This window comes from Podarcis bocagei (assembly GCF_964188305.1).
Source record: "Podarcis bocagei genome assembly, chromosome: 13".
Taxonomy (NCBI): Eukaryota; Metazoa; Chordata; class Lepidosauria; order Squamata; family Lacertidae; genus Podarcis; species Podarcis bocagei.
The window spans coordinates 51,416,004-51,441,521 of NC_138138.1; the positions used below are offsets into that span (position 1 = coordinate 51,416,004).

At 48.4% G+C, this 25,518-nt stretch overlaps 1 protein-coding gene across 1 annotated transcript; it reads right to left on the reverse strand.

The window, feature by feature from the left end:
- Window positions 1–25: 25 nt before the first annotated feature.
- On the reverse strand, window positions 26–23,000 carry LOC308572203 (dehydrogenase/reductase SDR family member 4-like). Its single transcript, XM_081168176.1, has 9 exons — window positions 22,868–23,000; window positions 22,465–22,639; window positions 19,533–19,710; window positions 17,111–17,212; window positions 16,038–16,108; window positions 14,838–14,889; window positions 10,614–10,748; window positions 9,417–9,472; window positions 26–1,393 (listed from the first exon to the last, which is right to left on the reverse strand). Exons 2-9 carry the CDS (start codon window positions 22,596–22,598, stop codon window positions 1,279–1,281), a joined length of 843 nt encoding a protein of 280 aa, XP_081024302.1. The 5' UTR covers window positions 22,599–22,639; window positions 22,868–23,000; the 3' UTR covers window positions 26–1,278.
- Window positions 23,001–25,518: the final 2,518 nt, after the last annotated feature.

The following is a 25,518-nucleotide window of genomic DNA, read 5'->3' on the forward strand; positions in this document are numbered from 1 at the left end:
ACAAACAGAGGCGCCCACAAAAGGATTTAGTCAGACACACACCTTTATTGTGAAAGTCGACAGAAAAATAAGGCACACTGGGAAACGAACAGGCGGAAAATCGCCACAGACCTGACCCTCCCCTCGCAAAAGACTTCCTGCGCCCCAATACTTTTCTGCAAAAGTGACCACTAAAATCCATAATACACGCACACAGACACCTCTCCCAGTTCTCGAGGTTTTTGTTCTTCCAGAAGGGCCCCCCAGTTACACAGGGAATCATTTGTAGGCTGTAAGGCCCGGTTTTGCCAACCTGGGCCCCTCCATATGCTTTTGGACTACACCTCCCATCAGCCCCGGCCAGCAGAGGCTGATGGGAGTTGTAGTCCAAAAACATCTGGAGAGCCCAGATTGGAAAAGACTTCTTTGGGTCATTCCCCATCCCAATGGGAACTGTGCTACCTGATGAACTTCATAGAGATTAGAGGATCTCCAGCTGTTTTTGGACTACAACTCCCATCATCCCTAGTTAGAAGGAACAATGGTCAGGGATGGTGGGAACTGTAGCCCCAAAGCACCTGGAGACCCAAGTTTGAGAAACACTGATCTAGCTGATACCAAAACTTCTCCCAACAAACCTGGACCAGGGATGGACTGTGTCCCTATAACTCCCTTTAATTTGTTTTAATTCATTTAAATCATTGTGACCCACCCTGGGACCTCAGGGTGAAGGGTAATAAACCAATCATAATTACCACCACCATACCGTATTTTTCGCTCTATAAGACGCACCAGACCACAAGACGCACCTTGTTTTTGGAGGAGGAAAACAAGAAAAAAAATATTCTGAATCTCAGAAGCCAGAACAAGCGGGATCGCTGCGCAGCGAAAGCAGCAATCCCTCTTGCTGTTCTGGCTTCTGGGTTAGCTGCGCAGCCTGCATTCGCTCCATAAGACGCACACACATTTCCCCTTACTTTTTAGGAGGGAAAAAGTGAGTCTTATAGAGAAAAAAATACGGTATTTTTAAAAAACACATACGATCTCAAATGAGACCCAGAGATCAATTTCCCCCTTGCCATCTTCCCATTTATTAGGAGGGACGTCTGTGTCTCACCCTGTCATCTCTCCTCTGGGGGAGCAACTGTGCCCCCCACTTCCAGTAGCCAAGCACCCCCTCCCCCCTCACTCAACATCCCCACATCTTTATTCCTGGGGTGCATAGTGGGCAATGCGAAACCATCCATCTGGTCGTTCACATAGTTGAGTAGGAAGGCAGGCTGGACCCCCCCCATCCCATTAGAGACGGGATGGGGCCCCCCCAGCCACCACCACGGTCTCCCCTGTGATGTAGTCGGCGTCCGGGGAACAGAGGAAGGAGACTATGCCAGAGCAGTCCGTCGGCTCTCCCATCCTAAGGAAGAGAGGGAGGAAAGGGAAACACTCCGGTTAGCGGGCATTCCTTGTGGAAGCAAGGCAAAGAAAGGATGTAGGGCCGTGAAACAAGCCCGCAGGATCAGGCCAATGGCCCATCGAGTCCTGCATTCTGTTCTCACAGCAGCCAACGTGATGCCTTTTAGGATGCCTGCATGCTGGACCTGAGCGCAACAGCACTCTGCTCACATGAGATTCCCCAGCGAGTGGTTTTCTGAGGCCTCTTGACAGTGGAGGCAGAATATAGCTGTTGCCCAAGGGCAGGGCCGGGGAAAAGGAGGGGGCAGAGCCATAGCTGTCAACTTACAGATTTGAAAATAAGGGGCCAGCAGCCTCGAAAATAAGGGATCAGCAGCCAAAATAAGGGATCAACAATTACTTTGATAGAATGCATATTTTGTTGCGTGCAAATGGCTTTAGATACCTATTAGGTCCATAAATTACCATATAGCATATATTCAACACAAAAAAACAGCAACAATTTGTTGTTGACAAAGGACAGCTGGACATAGAAAGGGCCCCATTACTTTCAGTAGCTTATTTAAGGGACATTATCAATAAGGGACAGCAGCAGGACGTGGCGCTGGGATAAAGGACTGTCCCGCCAAATAAGGGACACTTGACAGCTATGGGCAGAGCCTGGTGGGGAAAGGAGATGAGGCCGAGGAACTGGAGGCAGGAGGAAGAAAGGTGAATCTAGGTAAGAGGAAGAAGATGGTGCCAGCAAGGCCTGTGGATAACCAACCCCTAATCCAGGCCTGGATTTCATTGCTGTTCAACCCAGAACGACCGAGGCTGCAGCTGACAGATCACTCTAAAGTCTTGGGATGCTTGGATGTCCCTCGTTCCATTTCATTATCATTCTGTAAGTTTCTGCATCACCACCACTGCTCTGCTCTGCTCTGCCTTCCTGCGTAACCTGGAGAATTTCCAGAAGCAATTCCACAATTGCCACATGTGCAATTTTCTGCAGTTGTCAGTTTGCTTCTTTTCTCTCTCCCCTCTTTTTTTTTTCAATTAGGCAACTAAAACGCCTGAGAACCATGATGCAATAACGATGCTTGATTTTCGTGCACTGTTTAAACCAATGCGCAAATGTGCTGGGGCGCATTTGGGGGTGGGCAGGAAGCACGCATGTGCACATGCGCAGTGGGCCAAGCAGAACACAGAAATAAAATTTAAAAAATGAAAGCATAGTAAGATTGCTAAGTACTCCACGCACACAGTCAGGTTATTCTAAATCCTCAAGGCCTGAGGAGACGTTTCAGTTGTGAGTGGAATGAAGTTTGTAATCCCAGCCCATGGGGTTCCCAATTAATTTATTTATTACATTTGCACCCCACCCCGCAAGAAGCTCAAGGCAGAATACATGGTTCTTCTCCCCCTCCCCATTTTATCCTCACAACAACCCTGCGAGGTAGGTTAGGCTGAGAGGGAATAACTGGCCTAAGGCCACCCAGTGAGTTTAATTATTTGAACCAGCAGCCACGAAATTAAAAGATGCCTGCTTTTTGGGAGAAAAGCAATGACAAACCTAGACAGCATCTTAAAAAGTAGAGACAACACCTTGCGGACAAAGGTCCGTATAGTAAAAGCTATGGTTTTCCCAGTAGTGATGTATGGAAGTGAGAGCTGGACCATAAAGAAGGCTGATGGCCGAAGAATGGATCCTTTTGAATTCTGGTGCTGGAGGAGACTCTTGAGAGTCCCATGGACTGCAAGGAGATCAAACCTCTCCATTCTGAAGGAAATCAGCCCTGAGTGCTCACTGGAAGGACAGATCCTGAAGCTGAGGCTCCAAGACTTTGGCCACCTCATGAGAAGAGAAGACTCCCTGGAAAAGCCCCTGATGTTGGGAAAGATGGAGGGCACAAGGAGAAGGAGGACGAGATGGTTGGACAGTGTTCTCGAAGCTACCAGCATGAGTTTGACCAAACTGCGGGAGGCAGTGGAAGACAGAAGTGCCTGGCATGCTCTGCTCCATGGGGTCACGAAGAGCTGGCCACAACTAAACGACTAAGCAACAACAACTCCCAGGTGCTAGTCAGACACTAAGTAGGAGAGAGAACTTTGTTGGAAGAAAGAACTGTTCAGACCTGGTTACCTCTAAGCTGAGGGTGTTTTTAAGGGTGCTGTGATCTTTAATTCAAAATGTTATGTCTTTCGCACCTGCAGTGGCGTAGCGTGGGTTGTCAGCACCCGGGGCAAGGCAAGTAATTCGTGCGCCCTAACCCGTGGATTTGCACCCCCTAACCCTAACCCCCAGATGTTGCGCCCGGCGCGGCTGGCCCCCCCTGCACCCCCACGCTACGCCACTGCGCACCTGGACCTGCATGGGTTCAAGTCAAGGGGGGAAACTGAGGCCGCACTTGGGCCTTTTTAGTTTGTTTAAAGGTATGTCAGGGTGGTGGAGAGGAGAGATGACAGACGTGTATAAAAATTATGCACGGTTTGGAGACAGTGGAGAGAGAAATGTTTTTCTCCCTCACTCATAATACTAGAATTCGCGATCATCCAACGTAGCTGAATATCGCTAGCTTCACAGCCAGGCAAAAGGAATTACTTTTTCACACAATGAACAGTTAAACTTTGAAATTTTGCCCCCTGCCCGCAAGAGGTGGCGACGGCCACCCATTTGAATAGCTAATAAAGAGGATTAGACAAAATTCATTACCCGCGGCCCTGTGGGATATCTTCAGGAGAAGAAAAGGCTAAGGAGTAAACCCTACACAAATCTGGAATGAAGTTCCTAAGGGGGTTGGATGGCGCCTTGTAAGTCTCCTTCCGGCAACTCCTGCAACCAGGCTGCTGCCAAACATATTGCTCTGCTTTATTTTGGACCACTTCAGCCAGGCTGAGAGGGGGGTCTTGTTGTCTGGGCAGCCCAGGACCCCCAGACACACCACCCAGGCCTGCGCCCCAGAGGCCATTTTGGTTGCTGCTAACGCAGCAGAAAGCATGCTGGAGGCAGCAGTTACAAGCTGCGGGTCTCTGCAGCCGCAGCGGGTGTTGCGATTCTCCAGTGGTTCGACTATGCCCACGGAGGCACACTCCATTGTCTTTCGAGACAGATGGATGCCAACAATGAGACAAATTCACGGGGAGAATAAGGCGATCAACAGCTACCAACCAGAATGGCTATGCTCCACCACCCGTTTGGAGGCAAAAAGAGCCAGTGTGGTGACGTGGTTAAGAGTGGTAGACTCGTAATCTGGGGAACCGGGTTCGCGTCTCCGCTCCTCCACCTGCAGCTGCTGGGTGACCTTGGGCCAGTCACACTTCTCTGAAGTCTCTCAGCCTCACTCACCTCACAGAGTGTTGTGAGGGAGGAAGGGAAAGGAGAATGTTAGCCGCTTTGAGACTCCCTAGGGTAGTGATAAAGCGGGATAATAAATAATAATAATAATAATAATAATAATAATAATAATAATAATAATAATAATAATTTATTATTTGTACCCCGCCCATCTGGCTGGGTTTCCCCAGCCACTCTGGGCGGCTTCCAACAAAGATGAAAAATACACTAAAATGTCACATATTAAAAACTTCCCTGAACAGGGCTGCCTTCAGATGTCTTCTGAATGTCAGGTAGTTGTTTATCGCTTTGACATCTGATGGGAGGGCGTTCCACAGGGCGGGCGCCACTACCGAGAAGGCCCTCTGCCTGTTCCCTGTAACTTGGCCTCTCGCAGTGAGGGAACCGCCAGAAGGCCCTCGGTGCTGGACCTCAGTGTCCGGGCTGAACGATGGGGGTGGAGACGCTCCTTCAAATATACTGGACCGAGGCCGTTTAGGGCTTTAAAGGTCAGCACCAACATTTTGAATTGTGCTCGGAAACATACTGGGAGCCAATGTAGGTCTTTCAAGACCGGTGTTATGTGGTCTCGGCGGCCACTCCCATTCACCAGTCTAGCTGCCACATTCTGGATTAGTTGTAGTTTCCCGGTCACTTTCAAAGGTAGCCCCACGTAGAGCGCATTGCAATAGTCCAAGCGGGAGATAACCAGAGCATGCACCACTCTGGCGAGACAGTCTGCAGGCAGATAGGGTCTCAGCCTACGTACCAGATGGAGCTGGTAAACAGCTGCTCTGGATACAGATTTGACCTGTGCCTCCATGGACAGCAGTGAGTCCAAAATGACTCCCAGGCTGCGCACCTGGTCCTTCAGGGGGCACAGTCAGGACCAGGGAGTCCCCCACACCCGCCCGCCTCCTGTCCCCCCAAAACAGTACTTCTGTCTTGTCAGGATTCAACCTCAATCTGTTAGCCGCCATCCATCCTCCAACCGCCTCCAGGATATCAAATCCAAACTCTTCTACAATAACGCCCATCGCTGAAAATTGCAAGTGGGGAGACTGTCGCGGCACTCACGTCCTGCTTGCAAGTTTCCCCTAGGGGCATCAGGATGGCCACTGTGAAATCAGGGGCGAGGTGGGCCCTTGGCCTGATCCAGCTACAGAGATCTCCTCCTGCTCTTCTTCAACCAGCCTCAAATCTGTCTGCCCATTCTAGAGTCCACCAGGTGGCCGTCGGCTCCCAGATGAATTTGCCTGGGCAACAGACCACCTATAGGGTCAAACTCCTGGCTCTTGACCTGCAACCCCATTCCCTGGCCCTCGACTCCTGCCTCTCACACCACAGTTGCCAGCACCGAGAGCCCATACGAGGAAGGGGCACCTCTCCCCATATGACCCTGCAATTATCCTCCGAGGCCCTTCTTTGCGTGCCTCCTCTGTGAGAGCCCTGGAGGGCAGCAACATGCGAACGGGCTTTTTCCGCGGTGGCTCCCTGCTTGTCGTGTGCTCTCCCCAGAAAGGCCTGCCTGGCACCTTCCTTACATACCTTGACTTTTCTCCCAGATCTTTGTTTAAATAGCCAATCTATGGCCTTTCAAACCTTGCAGGGTTTGAAAAAACTGCTGCTTGTTATGTCATGTACTTTTTGTGTTTTTATATTGTAAACTGCTCTTTGATACTCAGATGACAGGTGGTATAGATATTTAATAAATAAATGGCCTGCAGGTTGTGCCAGGACTCAGGCCTAGCTAGAGCTGCTTAAGCCACCCGGTAAGACATCGTGGGGCCTTAATCCACATCCATCTTGCTCAGTGTTGTCTACTCTAGGCGGCAGCAGCTCTCCAAGGGTTGGGAGGAGGGGTTAGGCAAGAGGGCTAGACTGTGTGCTCCGGAACAGGGGCTCTCTTCAAGCATAATTGCAGTGTGTGCGTGTTGGGGTTCTTTTTGTGGGTGGATAGGGTGGAGTTCCGCAGGTGGCGCTGTGGGTTAAACCACAGAGCCTAGGATTTGCCGATCAGAAGGTCGGCAGTTCGAATTCCCGTAACGGGGTGAGCTCCCGTTGCTCGGTCCCTGCTCCTGCCAACCAAGCAGTTCGAAAGCACATCAAAAGTGCAAGTAGATAAATAGGTACCACTCCAGCGGGAAGGTAAACGGCGTTTCCGTGCGCTGCTCTGGTTCGCCAGAAGCGGCTTAGTCATGCTGGCCACATGACCCAGAAGCTGAGCTTACAGTAGCATTAGGGATAGAAACCAGGATTATTGAGCGGGCTGTGTGTCTCTCAGGAGAGAGGGAGGGAGGAGTTTAGGGCAAAAAGCCGATTTATGGTAGAATCCACACACAAAATCCTAACATTGCACCAAAATCCCAACCTCTCTGCTGTGTCAGACCAAGATCAGTCCATGGACTCCAGAAAATAAGATAAGAAATACCCTATGTAATGCAGGGGTCCCACAGGTACACCCCAATTCCTCTTGAAATGGAAAAATAAAAAGCACTTCTTACAGAAAAAATGGACGTGGGTGGCACTGTGGGTTAAACCACAGAGCCTAGGACTTGCCAATCAGAAGGTCGGCGGTTCGAATCCCTGCAGCGGGGTGAGCTCCTGTTGCTCGGTCCCTGCTCCTGCCAACCTAGCAGTTCGAAAGCACATCAAAGTGCAAGTAGATAAATAGGTACCGCTCCGGCGGGAAGGTAAATGGCGTTTCCGTGCGCTGCTCTGGTTCGCCAGAAGCGGCTTAGTCATGCTGGCCACATGACCCAGAAGCTGTACGCCGGCTCCCTCGGCCAATAAAGCGAGATGAGCGCCGCAACCCCAGAGTCAGCCACGGCTGGACCTAATGGTCAGGGGTCCCTTTACCTTTACCTAGGGTGGAGTTCATTGCTGCGGAGGAAAGGGTTAAACCTCCGCACCCCATGCACTGTGACACCCCCCCACACACACCAGTAACTGCCCGCCCCATTTCCACATTGCAATCAGGCTTGCAAAAAAATGGTTTTTGTAGGAGACTTTTCCAAAAAAACCTAATGGCTCCGTGTTTGCAGCAGGCGGGTTTCCGCGATACTTGCAGAGAGTGCAGCTGGGGAAAGGAGGGAAGGGCTAAACCTCCTCTGCCGAACTGTGGTCTCCGTGAAAATCATCCCCGCCACCCACTTCCATGCATTTATAGCCTTTTCCCCAGCCTTTACTGCTGTGGGTTTGGGGCGGCGGCAGGAAGCGAGTGAATCCGTGCGTCTGGGGAGGGGCTGTAGTTTGGCAGCAGAGCACGCCCCCCCCAGAACACAAATCAAGGTTTTTAGGCTTATCATAAGCTGGTTAAATAATAATAATAAAGATCCCACAATGTATTAACATTTTGTCACTCGCTTTCATACCGAACCTCCAGATAGGGCTGGGAATGAATGTTCCCGGACTGAAATCCAGGAGAGCGGCTGCCAGCCAGAGCTGACAATACTGAACTAGGTCTGACTCAGGATGAGGTGGTTTTGGATGTATAGCACATTCTGCATGCAGCGGTGTGCTATGTGCACCCAAGTGCGCCAGCTGGGGCTCTCCACAAAAGGCTCTTCACAAAAGAATGTGGCTCTCAATTTGAGAACGGTTCCCCAACTCTGCCCCTAACAAACGTCAAATGGCTCAGGACCGCAATACCTCAAAGGACCGCCTCTCCCCCTATAAACCAACCCAGACCCCGTGTTCATCTTCCGAGGCCCTTCTTCATGTGGCTCCTCCGTGAGAGGTCCAGAGGGCAGCAATACCAGAACAGGCCTTCTCTGCAGTGGCCCCCCGCTTGTGAGAAACTCTCCCCAGGGAGATTCGCCTGGTGCCTTCATTATACACCTTTAGGCGCCAGGCAAAAAAACCCCATTCCTCTTCAGCCATGCCTTTGGCTGTTTAACATTCTACAGGCTTTTAAATGAGTTTGTGGGAGGTGGGGTTTTGTTGCTTTTGATTATTTACTAGTGCTTTTATCTTGGGTTTGTTTTTTAAAATCATCTGAACCTCCCCAAGATCTTTTGATGAAAGGTGGTATATAAACCCAATAAATAAATAAACCTAGAGAGACACCAGAGACCAGAACTGAGACTTTTTGCATACAGATCAGACCCCCTCTGACACAGCCAAGCCCCATTCCTCAGATGTATTCCACTGGAAAAAAAGGTAAAGGGTAAAGGAAAAAGACCCCTGGATGGTTAAGTCCAGTCAAAGGCGACTATGGGGTTGCAGCACTGGTCTCGCTTTCAGGCCGAGGCAGCTGGCATTTGTCTAAAGACAGCTTTCCGGGTTGGGTGGCCAGCATGACTAAACCGCTTCTGCCGCAATGGGACACCGTGACAGAAACCAGAGCGCATGAAAACGTCATTTATTTTCCTGCCTATTTATCTACAGTGGTACCTCGCAAGACGAATGAGTTTTTCGTTTTTTGAGTTGCTTCGCAAGACGAATTTCCCTATGGGCTTGCTTCGCAAGACGAAAACGTCTTGCGAGTTTGTTTCCTTTTTCTTAAAACCGTTAAAACCGTGCTTCGCAAGACGAGTTGCTTGTGCCCAACATTAGTGGGTGGGCGAGGGGCTTCTTTTAAAGGGGCCTCAGGGCCCGGCAGCCAATTCAAGTGATGTGGTACAGTCCCCTCAGATTCCGTTTGTGGCCCATAGCTGGCCCACAGACCTGCTGACCAGTGGGTGTGTGTTTGTGTAGTGAACGTTACCTCCGTATCCTCATGGTTTCCATCAATTTGTCCCCCACGGTTTTGTCCTGCCAGAGCTGGAAAGAGAAGATGCCCAGTCAGTTTGCCTCTATGATAAAACCAATACCCTGAATTTGTGCCTGTAGGTGAAGACATAAAAAATAAAAAAAATAAAAATAAAAACCCAGCCCAATTATGACAGATTTCAACTTCTGTTGACTTTGGGTTGGATTCAGACAGACAGCACTGCTCTAAACATTTCTGTCTTCGTGGGAGTCCAAGTCCAGCCCGAATTCAACGAGGCTCGCTCCCAGTTTTAAGTGTGTATAAGATCAGAGCTGCAGTTAGTTACACCTCGCTCCCGTTGAAATCTATGCCGTCAGAGGGTAGGGTGCAAGTGAAACGCTTTAAAAAATAATACATTATAGAATAAAATAAATAAAAAACCAGAAAATTAAAACAGACAGACGGGGCAGATAAAGAATCTCATTAAAACCCCCAAGAAACAGGAATATCTTGTCAGGTGGAATGAAGTGGAACAGACCTCTTCACCTCGGTCTTTGACACTTGAAACGATCCGTTTTCAGAACCCACCCTATTCCTGCGATTGTGATCTGTTCTGACTGCTTTACATTTTTAACTGTTGCAACCCAGCCTGGGAACGGTTGATGAACAGCTGGTAATAAATGTGGTTATAAACATAATCTTTCCAGGCAGGGAGTTCCAAAAACTGGTCACTGACACACGAGATGGCTCTCTCTCTCTCCCCGCCCCCCCCCATGCCCCAGCCAGGGGTACCTCAGGTAAAGGTGGGACATGTGAAAGATTGCAAAGGGTGGGCAGGATCTCTCGCAAGAAGCACGCACGCACACTACAGCATGGGTTCTGTGATGGCGGAAGAAAGGCAAGGGATAAACGCCATAGTTTTCGCTCTATAAGACGCACCAGACCATAAGACGCACCTAGTTTTTGGAGGGGGGGGGGGAAATATTCTGAATCCCAGAAGCCAGAACAGCAAGAGGGATCGCTGCGCAGCGAAAGCAGCAATCCCTCTTGCTGTTCTGGTTTCTGGGGTAGCTGCGCAGCCTGCATTCGCTCCATAAGACGCACACACATTTCCCCTTACTTTTTAGGAGGGAAAAAGTGAGTCTTATAGAGCAAAAAATACGGTAAATAAACACAGGAGGCACATACGTCCACAGCTTCCCCGATACTCACAGCTGAGCTGAACTTGGTGCGGATCAGGCCGGGAGCCAGTGCGTTGATGCGGATGTTTCTGGGGCCGAGTTCGGAAGCGAGGGTGTGCGTGAGGCCCAGGAGTGCTGTCTTGCTGACATTGTAGGGGCCCAATCCCTAAGAGGAGGAAGAGATTTCAGGAGGCTGTCAAGACCGTTCCCCTAAGGCGGCATTCTTCAACCATGGGCACCCAGATGTTGTTGCACCGCAACTTCGGTCCTCTTCCTTGGGGAAGGGATGCAGGCCATCAATGTGGATGGCTTTCAAAATTCAGGGAGGAGAAGGCTATCAATGTTTACTAGCAATAGCTCCAACTTGGCAGAGCCGTTCCTGAGTTGGAACCAGTTGCTGGGAATCGCAAGAGTGGATGGCGTTGGTGAACTCATGTCCTGCTTGCATTTTTTAATATATAATTTTTATTAAATTTTCTGTCTTACAATTTAAAGTATTCATTTATACACCCTTAAGATACCAGTGACTTCCCTTCCTCTCTTTCCATGGTTCATTTTACATATCATAAATCCCTGCATATTTTACAGAAACTTCAGTTTTCCATTATAACAACCATCATAACTAACTTACACTGTTGAATTTATCTTAATGCTGCCGGTGTTTTCAGCTGTACAGTTATTTCCCGTACAGTGGTGCCTCACAAGACGAAATTAATCCGTTCCGCGAGTCTCTTCGTCTTGCGGTTTTTTCGTCTTGCGAAGCACGGCTATTAGCGGCTTAGCGGCTATTAACGGCTTAGCGGCTTTAAGAAAAAGGAAACAAACTCGCAAGACGTTTCGTCTTGCGAAGCAAGCCCATAGGGAAATTCGTCTTGCGGAACAACTCAAAAAACGCAAAACCCTTTCGTCTAGCGAGTTTTTCGTCTTGCGGGACATTCGTCTTGCGGGGCACCACTGTATATTCAATAAACGTTTTCCAATCTTCTCTAAACATATGTTCTTCTTGTTCTCTTATTCTATATGTTAAGTCTGCAAGCTGTGGATATTCTGTCAACTTAAGTTGCCATTCTTCTTTAGTTGGGACCTCGCTCGTTTTACATTTTTGGGCTAACAAAACACGGGCCACAGTAGTGGCATACATAAATAACCTTTTGTGACACCCGGGAATTTCAGTCTGAATTATCCCCAACAGAAAGGACTCTAGTCTGGTTTTTGGGAGGGAAAGCACTTATAAACATTGTTTTCAATTTGTTATGGATCATTTCCCGGTACTCTTTTACCCTTTTACAAGTCCACCACATATGAAAGAACATTTCCTCCACCTCTTTGCATCTCCAGCACTTATCTGATTCAGTCTTATACATCTTAGCAAGCCTACTCGGAGTTCAACACCATCTGTAAATAATTTTCAGGTAGTTCTCCTTCAAAGAACATGCTGTAAACTTCAAGTCACTTTTCCAGAGTTTTCCCCAGAGGTTAAAATCTATATTGTGACCTATTTACAAAGGTCACAACACCAGGCAGGTGTGGCAAGGTGTACAAGAATTAACAGGGTATAAATCCAAGGACTCCCTGGCAGACGAGGGAGGGGCATCCCTCGCAGAGGATTTGAATGCCTTTTTTGCCCGTTTTGAAGTAACATCTACAGCAACACCTGTTGAGGCTTTACCAACACCACCACCACTCCCTGTGAAGGCTTTGCCATCACCACCACCATTACCATCATCAGTACAAATGAATATAGTAGACTCTGTGGAAAAAGAAGAGATGAGGAAGGTGTTGAAGGGAATCAACCCAAGGAAGGCCACAGGGCCGGATGGGGTAGCTGGAAGGGTATTGAGAGACTGTGCAGATCAACTAGCAGGAGTTTTCACTGGGATTTTAAATCGATCCCTAGCCCAGGCTATTGTTCCATCCTGCCTGTAAAGTATTGCACTTGGGCAAAAAAAATGAGAGGCACAAATACAAGATGGGTAACACCTGGCTTGAGAGCAGTACATGTGAAAAGGATCTAGGAGTCTTGGTTGACCACAAACTTGACATGAGCCAACAGTGTGACGCGGCAGCTAAAAAAGCCAATGCAATTCTGGGCCTCATCAATCGGAGTATAGCATCTAGATCAAGGGAAGTAATAGTGCCACTGTATTCTGCTCTGGTCAGACCTCACCTGGAGTACTGTGTCCAGTTCTGGGCACCACAGTTCAAGAAGGACACTGACAAACTGGAACGTGTCCAGAGGAGGGCAACCAAAATGGTCAAAGGCCTAGAAACGATGCCTTATGAGGAACGGCTAAGGGAGCTGGGCATGTTTAGCCTGGAGAAGAGGAGGTTAAGGGGTGATATGATAGCCATGTTCAAATATATAAAAGGATGTCACCTAGAGGAGGGAGAAAGGTTGTTTTCTGCTGCTCCAGAGAAGCGGACACGGAGCAATGGAGCCAAACTACAAGAAAGAAGATTCCACCTAAACATTAGGAAGACCTTCCTGACAGTAAGAGCTGTTTGGCAGTGGAATTTGCTGCCAAGGAGTGTGGTGGAGTCTCCTTCTTTGGAGGTCTTTAAGCAGAGGCTTGACAACCATATGTCAGGAGTGCTCTGATGGTGTTTCCTGCTTGGCAGGGGGTTGGACTCGATGGCCCTTGTGGTCTCTTCCAACTCTATGATTCTATGATTCTATGATTCTATGCCTAAAGTCCTCTATTATCGTTCCAATAGCAAAAAAATATAACCCGGAAGATCTGAATGATTTTCGTCCAGTAGCACTCACACCTATAATCATGAAGTGCTTTGAAAAGCTGGTACGAAATTATGTCATTGCTTGCCTACCAAAGGGACTGGACACATTCCAATTTGCTTATAAAACGAAAAGATCGACAGAGCACGCTGTGGCGATTGCCCTCCATGCCGTCCTTGCACATTTGGAGCAGCGGGGGGGTTATGCCAGACTGCTTTTTTTAGATTTCAGCTCGGCATTTAATACCATTCTACCACAACGTCTGATGTCTAAACTGGAAGATCTGGGGCTTCCGTTATCACTTTGTGGGTGGATATTGGACTTTTTGTCAGACCGCCCCCAGAGGGTTCGGTTGGGCCCTTATACCTCTAATATGCTTAAGACTAACACAGGAACACCACAGGGATGCGTACTCAGTCCGCTCCTTTATATTCTCTACACGTACGATTGTGTCACTGCTCACCCTAGTAATAGGGTTGTCAAATTTGCAGATGACACAACCGTGATTGGGCTCATCCATGAAAGGGAGGGTGAAACGGATTATAGAGATGAGGTGGAGCGGCTGACAGAGTGGTGCAGAGCTAACAACTTGCTCATAAATACAAGGAAGACAAAGGAGCTTGTGGTGGACTTCAGGAGACAGAAGAGCAACGTCCAGCCACTTTTGATTGATGGGGTCTGTGTGGAGAGGGTAACAACGTTCAGATTTTTGGGCATTGAATTACAAGAGGATCTGTCCTGGAGTGTCAACACAAGGGGGCTTGTGAAGAAGGCGCAGCAGAGACTGTACTTTTTGAGAATACTAAGGAAAAACCATCTTCCGCAGAAACTGCTGCTTGCCTTCTATCACTGTGCCATTGAGAGCGTGCTCACTTATGGCTTATGTGTGTGGTACGGAAGCTGTACTACCCAGGACAGGATGGGGTTGTGCAGGGTTGTTAAGGCAGCAGAGAGCATTATTGGCTGCCCACTCTCCACCTTAGAGCAGATTTATGCCACAAGGTGCCATAGGAAGGCACTGGACATAGTAAAAGATCCATCGCATCCTGGTCACTGTCTCTTCGAGCTCTTGCCGTCGGGACGGAGATACAGGACGATGAAGACAAGAACGAGCCGTCTTAAGAACAGCTTCTTCTCCAGAGCGATCTCGGCCCTGAATGGGAAGCCCGGACTTTGAAAGTCATCTAATCTCCCTTGCTGTATTATACTGTATTGTTTAATTAGTGTTTTTATGGAGCAGTCAAGTAATTTCGTTGTCCCCGAAGGGGGCAATGACAATATAGATATTATATTATTATTATTATTATTATTATTATTATTATTATTATTATTATTATTATTATTTCCTATTGGGGCATCTGGTTAGTCACTGTGAGAATAGGACGCCGGATTAGATGTGCCGCTGGCCTGATCCAGCAGCTGGGATCTCCTAATGTTCTTACTACAGGAAGGGATGGGGAAGGTCTAGACACAGAAGGACAAGGGCAACACTGGCAGAGGAATGGAAAACAGCTGACTCACCGGAAACGGGGAATAAGCAGCGATGGAGGAGACGATAACGATGGAGCCGCCTCTGTAAGAAAAAAGCAGGTTAACAAGAGCGAATGAGGATGGAGGCTGAGAGGAGTCATGATGGGGACCATGTAAGGCGAGGCGGACATCTGAAAGGAAAATTCGGCTGCAGAAGTGAGCCCTGAGGAAGGGTGACGGTGTCAGGACCAGGGAGAGGGGTGGAGTTCACCTCAGAAAAGTTGCTTGTGGCTCAAGTGTTGGCCATGGATCAGTGAGTCTTGGGTTCAAATCTCCACTCCGCCATGTAACTCACTGAGTGCTTTGGGGTCCATTATCACCCGAGAAATCAAATCTATCCATTCTGAAGGAAATCAGCCCTGAGTGCTCACTGGAAGGACAGATCCTGAAGCTGAGGCTCCAAGACTTTGGCCACCTCATGAGAAGAGAAGACCCCCTGGAAAAGACCCTGATGTTGGGAAAGATGGAGGGCACAAGGAGAAGGGGACGACAGAGGACGAGATGGCTGGACAGTGTTCTCGAAGCTACCAACATGAGTTTGACCAAACTGCAGGAGGAAGTGGAATACAAGAGTGCCTGGCGTGCTCTGGTCCATGGGGCCACGAAGAGTCGGACACGACTAAATGACTAAACAACAACAACATCACCTGAGAAAATGGTTGGTGGTTACTGTTCCCTGAACCCCCAGAGGGACTGAAAAAGTCTCAAACAAGGGTGTTGGCCATGAGGTCTAGCAACATGGCCTCAACTCTGTACCAGATAAAGGGCTACCGAGTCCCTCCCAATAATTCCTCAGATGTGCTCCATAGTTCCCCCCAAATGTCAGTGGCCAAGCCACTGAATAGCTTCTGGCCCGCCTTTATGAAAGGTGACCTTCTCCGCAAGTCCCACAGGTCAACAGAACGGAGGCCTTTCCCCATCAACAGAAGGTGGGTGGACACAGGAAGGGCTACAGAAGTGGGAAGTTTCACAATGAGGACCAGAAACTTGAAGCAGACATGAAGTGTGACACGGAGCCTAGGCGAGGAGCCAGAAGCTCACCACAGAACAGGTGGACTTGCAAGGAGATCTTCATGGTTATCTGCTTGATTGGCGACCAGAATATAGACAAGAATTTTATCACTGCCGCAGAAGACCCCTTGCCCAACCGCCAAGTTGCCTCTTCCACAACACACAAGTACAAAAACTCACCCCCTTTTCTCCATGTGAGGTACGACCAGTTTGATCAGCAGGGCTGCGGCCTTCACGTTGATGTCGAAAATCTAATCGAAGATAAAAGAAAGGAGGAAAAGGCTTTTCAAAAACCGGTCGCTTGCAAATCTCTCCCACCCACTGCCTAATCACTTTCCCCCTTCATTGTTTTTGTATAATTTATATATCGCTTGACTGTAAAAAAACAAAACAAAAAAACCCTCAAAGCGGGTTTACAGGAAGCTAAAGGCAATAAAATCAAGAAAAAAACACCCACCCACCCTGCTCTCTGAAACAAGGAGCTGAGAGAGGCCTTCTCTCCCTGAGCAGGAGGGGTGAACCGGCCATCCAGTCCCCCGCAGGGCAAAGGTGTACCAGGATTTATTTATTATTTATTATTATTGGACGTGGGTGGCGCTGTGGGTTAAACCACAGAGCCTAGGACTTGCCGATCAGAAGGTTGGAGGTTCGAATCCCCGCGACGGGGTGAGCTCCCGTTGCTCGGTCCCTGCTCCTGCCCACCTAGCAGTTCGAAAGCATGTCAAAGTGTAAGTAGATAAATAGATACCGCTCCGGCGGGAAGGTAAACGGTGTTTCTGTGCGCTGCTCTGGTTCACCAGAAGCGGCTTAGTCATGCTGGCCACATGACCCGGAAGCTGTACGCCGGCTCCCTCGGCCAATAAAGCGAGATGAGCGCCGCAACCCCAGAGTCGGCCAGGACTGGACCTAATGGTCAGGGGTCCCTTTATTATTATTATTATTATTATTATTATTACACACAGCTTTCCCCTCCACAGAACTCAAGGCACATAGCTCTCCTCCCCATTTCACCCTCACAGCAGCTCTGCAAAATCAGCTTAAGCTGAGAGCGAGTGTGAATGGATGGGACCAGACATGAGGCAGCTTCCTGCATCCCAGCCTTGGTTCGAGCAACACTGTGTTTCCCAGAAGCCTCTGCTCTATGCCAACTGTGCCGCTTCACCCCACTGGCCGAGCTCATGCCCCTTTCCTGCCCCGAGGGGCTCATCCTCAGCACCTCAGTCCTTTCCCTCCGCCCGCCCCGAACCCCTTACCTTGTCCCAGACTTCTTCTGTGGCGTCCAGAGTGGAACCAAAAAAGGGATTCACTGCTGCGTTGGAGACCAGTATGTCGATTCCTCCGTGGCGCTCCAGGGCCTGCAGCACAAGGCACAGAATGAGCAAGGCGAACACACTACGAATACAATAAATAAATTATTATTATTATTAATAATAATAATAATAATAATAATAATAATAATAATAATAATAATTTATTATTTATACCCCGCCCATCTGGCTGGGTTTCTCCAGCCACTCTGGGCGGCTTCCAATGGAATATTAAAATACAAAAGCCTGTTAAACATTAAAAGCTTCCCCAAACAGGGAATCTCTGTTTAAAAACCAAGCCCTTCACAGAACATCAGGAGAGCCTGGCCGCCGGGCTCAGGCCTTCTAGTCACAGAACCATACAATTATAGAGTTGGGACCCCCAAAGGTCATCCAGCCTAACCCCCTGCCATGCACCCAGTCTTCACAGTGGCCAACCAGATGTTGTCTGAAAGAGACCTTGAAGTGGCAGTTTTTAGGATGTTTTAAGTGTTTTCATTTTTGTTTTTGAAAAGAATTGTTTTATTATGAATATGTTTCCTTCAGGAGGAAAGGTGGGCTATAAGCTGAATACATGTAAATAAACCAATGTTAATAATACACGCAACATCCCGCTTCGCAGCACCCCACCCCTCGACAAACATTTCAATCCTACGGGATGCAGATCTGACACAGAACTGCCTCTTTTGTAACACAATGAAATTTCTCCTTGCCTGGGAGCAAGCAGAAGCCGAAAAACAGGTCTAGCGACAGATATCTTTGGATAGGAGCTGTTGGAAAAGGCATGCGCACAAAAGCATGTGGCAAAAAAATATATCCTGGAAGCTGTAGTTTACCACCTCCAGACCGCTAGAATTCCCAGCGCCCTCAACAAACTACAGTTCCCAGTATTCTTTAGGAGAAGCCCCATGCTTCAAATGTGTTTTATTAAATGTACAATGCGTACGCTGCCATAGGGCACAGCTACCTCGCCCTGCTCCTCCCGATTCTGAAACCAAGGAGTCTTTTATTGGTGCCAGCCAAACCAGGGATACCCCATTCCTGGGAATCTATAGGTCTCCTGTTTCCCCATACAGTGGTACCTCGGGTTAAGTACTTAATTTGTTCTGGAGGTCCATTCTTAACCTGAAACTGTTCTTAACCTGAAACACCACTTTAGCTAATGTGGCCTCCCGCTGCCGCCGCACAGCTGCTGTGCAATTTCTGTTCTTATCCTGAAGCAAAGTTTTTAACCCGAGGCACTATTTCTAGGTTAGTGGAGTCTGTAACCTGAAACACATGTAACCTGAAGCATATGTAACCTGAGGTACCACTTTCCTTGGGAGACAAGAGTCAGCAAGTCCACTTTAAAGAGAGACTTGTATAGTCCAACTCCTCCTGAGAGTTGGATGGGATCGAAGCAGGCGCTCTACCCACTGCGGAGTGAAAGGCCAATTGCTCTCTTGAAATCAGAGCAGAAGAGAATTTGAGGATAGCATAAAATAAAATAAAATAATAATAATAACAACAACAACAACATCAACAATAATAATAATAATAATAATAATAATAATTTATTATTTATACCCCGCCCATCTGGCTGGGCTTCCCCAGCCACCCAGGACGGCTTCCAAAAAAATATTAAAATACCGTAATACATTAACTTAAAATAAACTTGACCCTCTTTGGTTGGGGAACGGGGGAGAAGAGGAACAGAAAAGGGAGTGTGTAGGGCAGGCTCAGCCCAAGAGATTTTGGTGCCCGAGGTCGGTGGGTGGGTGGGTAATGCCACACAGTTTTCGACTAATCAAGGTGCAATCTTCCAGAACGTTCTCCTGCGCAAGCCTCGGCTTCTCTGGGCCAACATGGTCAGGCTGCCTCTGTGCGAGACCTACAAAATGGCTGCCTGGAGGATTCTGGGAGTTTTCTAGGCTGCCTACTCTGCTTGCAGCCGTTAGCTTTGCCGTCACCCGTCTGGAGGGCACCCAAGAGTATTGGGGCAGCACGTTGCAGGAGAAGACGGGTGGTGGGCTAGCTCTCTTTCAAGGAAGGGCAGTTCAAAATCCACCATTCTCATTCTGAGGTGGGCTACCATAAACAAGAAAACAGGCCGCATCCATGCCATAATTTGAAATCACTCTTATACTAGAGTCATGGCTTCCCCCAGAGAATCCTGGGAACTGAAGTTTATGAAAGGTGCTGAGAATTGCTTAGAGACCCCAATTCCCCTCACAGAACTACAATTCCCAGGGAAACAATTGCTAAACCAGGGTAGCTCCTTGAGGGGAACAATGCTCAGCACTACGAACTACAGTTCCCAGGATTCCTTGGGGGGAAATCATACAGTGGTTTAAATATGCTCCCCCCTCAAGACAGCCTTGGCTCTCACCGCGTTGATAAGGCGCTGTCTGTCTTCGGCCTTCCCCACATGGCACACCAACCCCGAGACGCTCAGGTTCTCCGTCTGTAGCTCAGCGACGGCCCGGTCGACGTTGGCTTGCTTGCGGCTGCTCACAACCACGTGGGCGCCATCTTGGGCCAGGCGGCGGGCAATTGCTAAGCCAATTCTGTCAAGAATGCATAAGTTTATTGAGGAAATAAACGAGGCAGGGGGGGAACTGTCTCCCCAGAAAAGGAGCTGGGAACCTAAGCCTACCCTGGTTTTCAGCACAAAGCTGGATATATTTATTACTGCTGTTTATATAGTACAGTGATACCTTGGTTGGACAAACCTAGACAGCATCTTAAAAAGTAGAGACATCACCTTGCCAACAAAGGTCCATATAGTAAAAGCTCTGGTTTTCCCAGTAAGTGATGTATGGAAGTGAAAGCTGGAGTATAAAGAAGGCTGATCGCCGAAGAATTGATGCTTTTGAATTATGGTGCTGGAGGAGACTCTTGAGAGTCCCATGGACTGCAAGAAGATCAAACCTCTCCATTCAGAAGGAAATCAGCCCTGAGTGCTCACTGGAAGGACAGATCCTGAAGCTGAGTCTCAATGGCCTCCTCATGAGAAGAGAAGACTCCCTGGAAAAGACCCTGATGTTGGGAAAGATGGAGGGCACAAGGAGAAGGGGGCGACAGAGGACGAGATCGTTGGATAGTGTTCTCGAAGCTACCAGCATGAGTTTGATCAAACTGCGGGAGGCAGTGGAGGACAGGAGTGCCTGGCGTGCTCTGGTCCAGGGGGTCACAAAGAGTCGGACACGACTAAACAACACCACCACCTTGGTTTACAACCATAATCTGTTCCAGAGGTCCAGTTGTAAACCAAAACAGGTTGTAACCCAAGGCGCGCTTTAGGGCCTCCAAAAAAAATGGGTTGTAATGATAATAAAAAGGGTTGTAATTTAAAAAAAAGGGACACACACTTCAGGGTTTGATGTGGTTGTAATCCAAAATGGTTGCAAACCAAGGTACCACTGTACTATTGATGTGCACAAGACTCGGAGAATCGGCCTAGGTCCCTGCCCCGAGGAGATTACAATCTATAGTTCAACATGGTGTGTGTGCGTGTCTGCAATTCATAGGAAGGGAAGAGAAGCAATGCCAGTCCAAGATGGTGACTGAGGCAAAGGACAAGATATCCCGCCCTTCTGTTCCATGTATAGAAGCCAGCTAGATTGGCAGCTGAATCTTACAGACAGCTCAGTTGGCAGAGCATGAGACCCTTAGTTTCACGGTCGTGGGTTTGAACCCCACATTGGGCAAGATTCCTGCAATGCAGGGGGTTGGACTACACCATCGTCGGGGTCCCTTCCAACTATGATTCTATCTTAAGGCCTGTTCACACCATGCGCTGTGATACCATGTTAAACTTCCAATGAGTCTTGGGAGCTGTAGTTTGTTAAGGGTGGCAAGCGATGTTAAAGGTAAAGGGACCCCTGACCATTAGGTCCAGTCGTGGCTGACTCTGGGGTTGCGGCGCTCATCTCGCTTTATTGGCCGAGGGAGCCGGTGTACAGCTTCCGGGTCATGTGGCCAGCATGATTAAGCCGCTTCTGGCGAACCAGAGCAGCGCACGGAAACACCATTTACCTTCCTGCTGGAGTGGTACCTATTTATCTACTTGCACTTTGACGTGCTTTCGAACTGCTAGGTTGGCAGGAGCAGGGACCGAGCAACGGGCGCTCGCCCCGTTGCGGGGATTCGAACCACCGACCTTCTGATCAGCAAGTCCTAGGCTCTGTGGTTTATCCCACAGCGCCACCTGCATCCCTTGCCAATCGCTTAGGCGACCCCAACTCCCCACACAAAACTACAGTTTACGGAGTGGTTTAAAAATATTCCCTCTAATCACCGTAGTTAATCATTGAGAGCTGGTTGTAATTTAGTGGCCAACAGCCTAATCCTGTGAATGTTTACTCAGAAGGAAGTTCCATTATATTCAACAGGGTTTATCACTGGTTAATTGCTGAAGGCCTTGGGTCAAATCTCAGCTTGGTCTTTAACCTTCAACCCATGGGCTGTGTATGCACCATAGACCTGAACCCCCCCCCGCCCCCCAAATCCTGGGAACTGCAGTTTACCACTCACAGAGCTACAGTTCCCAGCATCCTTAAACCAGTTTCAGGGATCAGGGGTGGTGTGTCTCGACCAAAATTGATACAATTGTGCCCAAAATGAGCGCTGCTTCTCTGCCACCTGAGGCAGTGGTCTCAACCTGCCTAATGCCTGGGCCGGTTCTCAAAGGGATTCTTGGTGTGTGCATGCACACAAGCTAAAATGCATGATGCGTTTGCAGTCATGATCTTAAGAGACCCGATCCAGGCACTTTTCAGGGGAATAACCACTGCTCATCTTTTCAGGAAAGGACTCTTAATGGAAGGTGCAAAACTTTGTTCATTGAAAACACACGATTAAAACAAAAACGCTAAGCGTTCTGATCTTTAGAAGCAGAGCTGGATACGGCTCTTAGGCAACACTACCTTAAAGACTTTCAATCGGATGCTTTGAGGGTTTTAAAAATCTCCGTTAAAACTCGGGTGGGTTCCCGTTCAGCAACAATACACACACACACACACACACACACACACACACACACACACACACAGGCACGCACTTATCCCTTAAGCAGAGCGGCAAGAATGCTCTTTTTGTCTCCTCTTCAAAACCGATCCCGAGGGCTTAACGCGACTCGGAGATTAGCCGTGAAGACGTCCCCTCCCTCAATTCCACCGCCAGCGAAAGATGCGCCGGGGCAAGAGTGCCACTGAGAGCGCGCAGAGTGCTTCTGCCTCGCGGGCACCCAGATCCCCCCCTGCAAAAAAAAAAAAAAGCAACTCCTTCCAGAAAAGGAGCCGAGCCCCATCGGAGCTTACCCCTCGGTGGAGGCGGTCACCAAGGCCACCTTGTCGGCGAGGGTCCCCCGCGCCTTGGCCCCGGTGCTATTCATCCTCAGGAGGCGACCGAGCGCTTGCTTGGGCTGCGCGGAGCTGGCGAGGGCGCGCAACATCCTGGCCTCGCGTGGGTCCCGCCTCCCGTGGACTCTGGCTCCTGCAAAAAGTCCAAAGTGGCGAGGCTCCAAATCCAGCCTCCTCGCCTCTTCTCCTCCTCCCCTAACTTAGCACCGCCTGCATTGCAACAGACCCTTTGCGTTTGCATTGCATTGCAACCTTGGGCTCTTGCCCAAATCAGGGCTCAAATCTGCCCTTTGCTCGCTTTCCGGCTGTGCGTCGGCTCCTTTGCAACAAAGGATCGCCGCCCCGCCCCCCAACTCCTCACCTGAGATCCTCTACCCGCGTGGGGAGAAACAGGAAGGGGAGCGCCCAGTTAAGCAACCGAGGGCGGCTAAGAAGTGGGAGGGTTTTATCCCTATTTAAGCACTTTCGCTTTAAATGGGGAGCGCGCGCGAGCGCCCTCTGGCGGCCGACAGCCGCGGCCGGGCCCGAGGGAAGCGGCGAGGGAGGGGCGAACGAGAGGAGGCCTTCCTAGCACCGCGATAACTCAGCGGGTGAGGCTCCCCGAAGCGGGAGGAGGGTACCCGGCGCGTCTCTGAAAGAGTCTCTGCTCACGCCGGCTTCCCTGTAATTCGGGAAGGGAAGGGGAATTTTTTTTGCATCCTGCAATAACTACCAGACTTTTAGAAGACATCGGAAGCCAGCCCTGTTTAGGGAAGCTTTTAATGTTTGATGTATTACAGTATTTTAATATTTTTTTGGAAGCCACCCAGAGTGGCTGGGGAAGCCCAGCCAGATGGGCAGGGTATGAATGAATGAATGAATGAATGAATAAATAAATATTATTTTAATTGTATACCACCTTTCTATGTTATTATAAACAAGGTGGTTTTACAAGCTGAAGAAACAGCAACACAGACAGCAAAGTAATAGCAAAGCACACATAACAGCAATCTGATCCAATAAAAAAAAGTCACAGTAACTTTAAAATAAACAACTTACAGCAAATAAAGCAATGTTTAATAACCCATTAGAAAATAATAGTAAACAGAAAAATTACAGGTAAATATCAGCAAGTAATAATTAAACAGTTTACACTTATCATTTACAATATAGAATCGCTAAACTATACTCAATGAGAATAACAGCAGGTCACAATGCATAAAGTACCACGAAACATACAAAACCACCTCATTTATTTGCCCCCCCCCCCTGCTAAATAAATAATTGTGCTGTGCAAAACCAGCTGTGAAACACAGAGTGTCGGCAATCTTAAAATCTGGCTTCTAAAGTGAGCAGTTTAAAAAGTGTCAATAAGGCACTTAAGCAGTTACAGTAAGTAATAATAATTAAGAGCAGATCTAAGTAGATACTTATTTGAGGGTCTTGATGCTGAGACCTGAGATAAAACACACTTTTTCTTTCCTCTTAGGGGGAAGATGCCTTGTGCATCTCTGAATGAGTTGCTGTTCTGGTTCTTCTAGTCCAGTGGAACAACCCCATTATCAGCACACTGAGAAAAACAGGTGTGTCGGGTTCTATCTGAGAAGTCCTGTTCCTAATTCTTACTCTTTCTTACATAAAAATGGTAGAAGAACCCAAAGTCTATCTAATCCCACCAACCTGAGATGCTTATTGAAAAGCCACATATAGTAGGGTTGCCATATTTCCAAAAGTGAAAATCTGGACAAAATTGTTCAGCTTTTTTGGGCGGCGGGGGGTGGGGGTGGGGAACCATCTCCCAAATACAGTGGTACCTCGGGTTACATACGCTTCAGGTTACATACGCTTCAGGTTACAGACTCCGCTAACCCAGAAATAGTGCTTCAGGTTAAGAACTTTGCTTCAGGATGAGAACAGAAATCGTGCTCTGGTGGCGCAGCAGCAGCGGGAGTCCCCATTAGCTAAAGTGGTGCTTCAGGTTAAGAACAGTTTCAGGTTAAGTACGGACCTCCGGAACGAATTAAGTACTTAACCTGAGGTACCACTGTAAAAATAAGCTTTTTTCCTGGATTTTCAAAGCATTTTTCTTCTAAAAAATCGCCCTAGTTGCCATACGTCTACGTTTCTGAGCACAATTCAAATTGTTGGTGTTGACCTTTAAAGCCCTAAACGACCTCGGCCCAGAATACCTGAAGAAGTGTCTCCTCCCCCATCGTTCTGCCCGGACACTGAGGTCCAGCGCTGAGGGCCTTCTGGCGGTTCCCTCACTGCGAGAAGCAAAGCTACAGGGAACCAGGCAGAGGGCCTTCTTGGTTGTGGCGCCCGCCCTGTGGAACACCCTCCCATCAGATGTCAAAGAGATAAACAACTACCTGACATTTAGAAGACATCTGAAGGCAGCCCTGTTTAGGGAAGTTTTTAATGTGTGACATTTTGATGTATTTTTAGTCTTTGTTGGAAGCCGCCCAGAGTGGCTGGGGAAACCCAGCCAGATGGGCAGGGTACAAATAAATAAATTATTATTATTATTATTATTATCATCATCATCATCATCATCATCATCATCATCATCATTATTATTTCTTGTCTGTGTGGAACTGACTTCCCTTTCTAAATTCTAACGTCGAATGTATAGGATTTTCACCACAGAGATGCTAAAGGCTAGACTAGCATCCTTCCCTCGCACCCGGTACCCTCCAGACACCCAATTTCTTGAGCTTTCATCCTGATCTGCTTGTGCATAGCTTTAATTGCGCACCCAGCATTAATTCTGATCTGTTTGCAAGGTGTTTACGCAATAGCTATTACTACGTTATTACTAGTTATTACGCAATAACTATTACTGTAACTATATATCTGGGTTTTCCCAGCCATTTTGCTAATTTGGTGGAAATCCGCCCATTTTGACAGTCCGATTAAAACCCATATTTATGGCAGCCCTAACATACAGGGCTGGAGCAGCCCTCTCTTGCTGCTGCCCTTTGTCTGGCAAATGCCATTCAAAGGTATATTGCTCCTGGTGAGGGAGGCTCC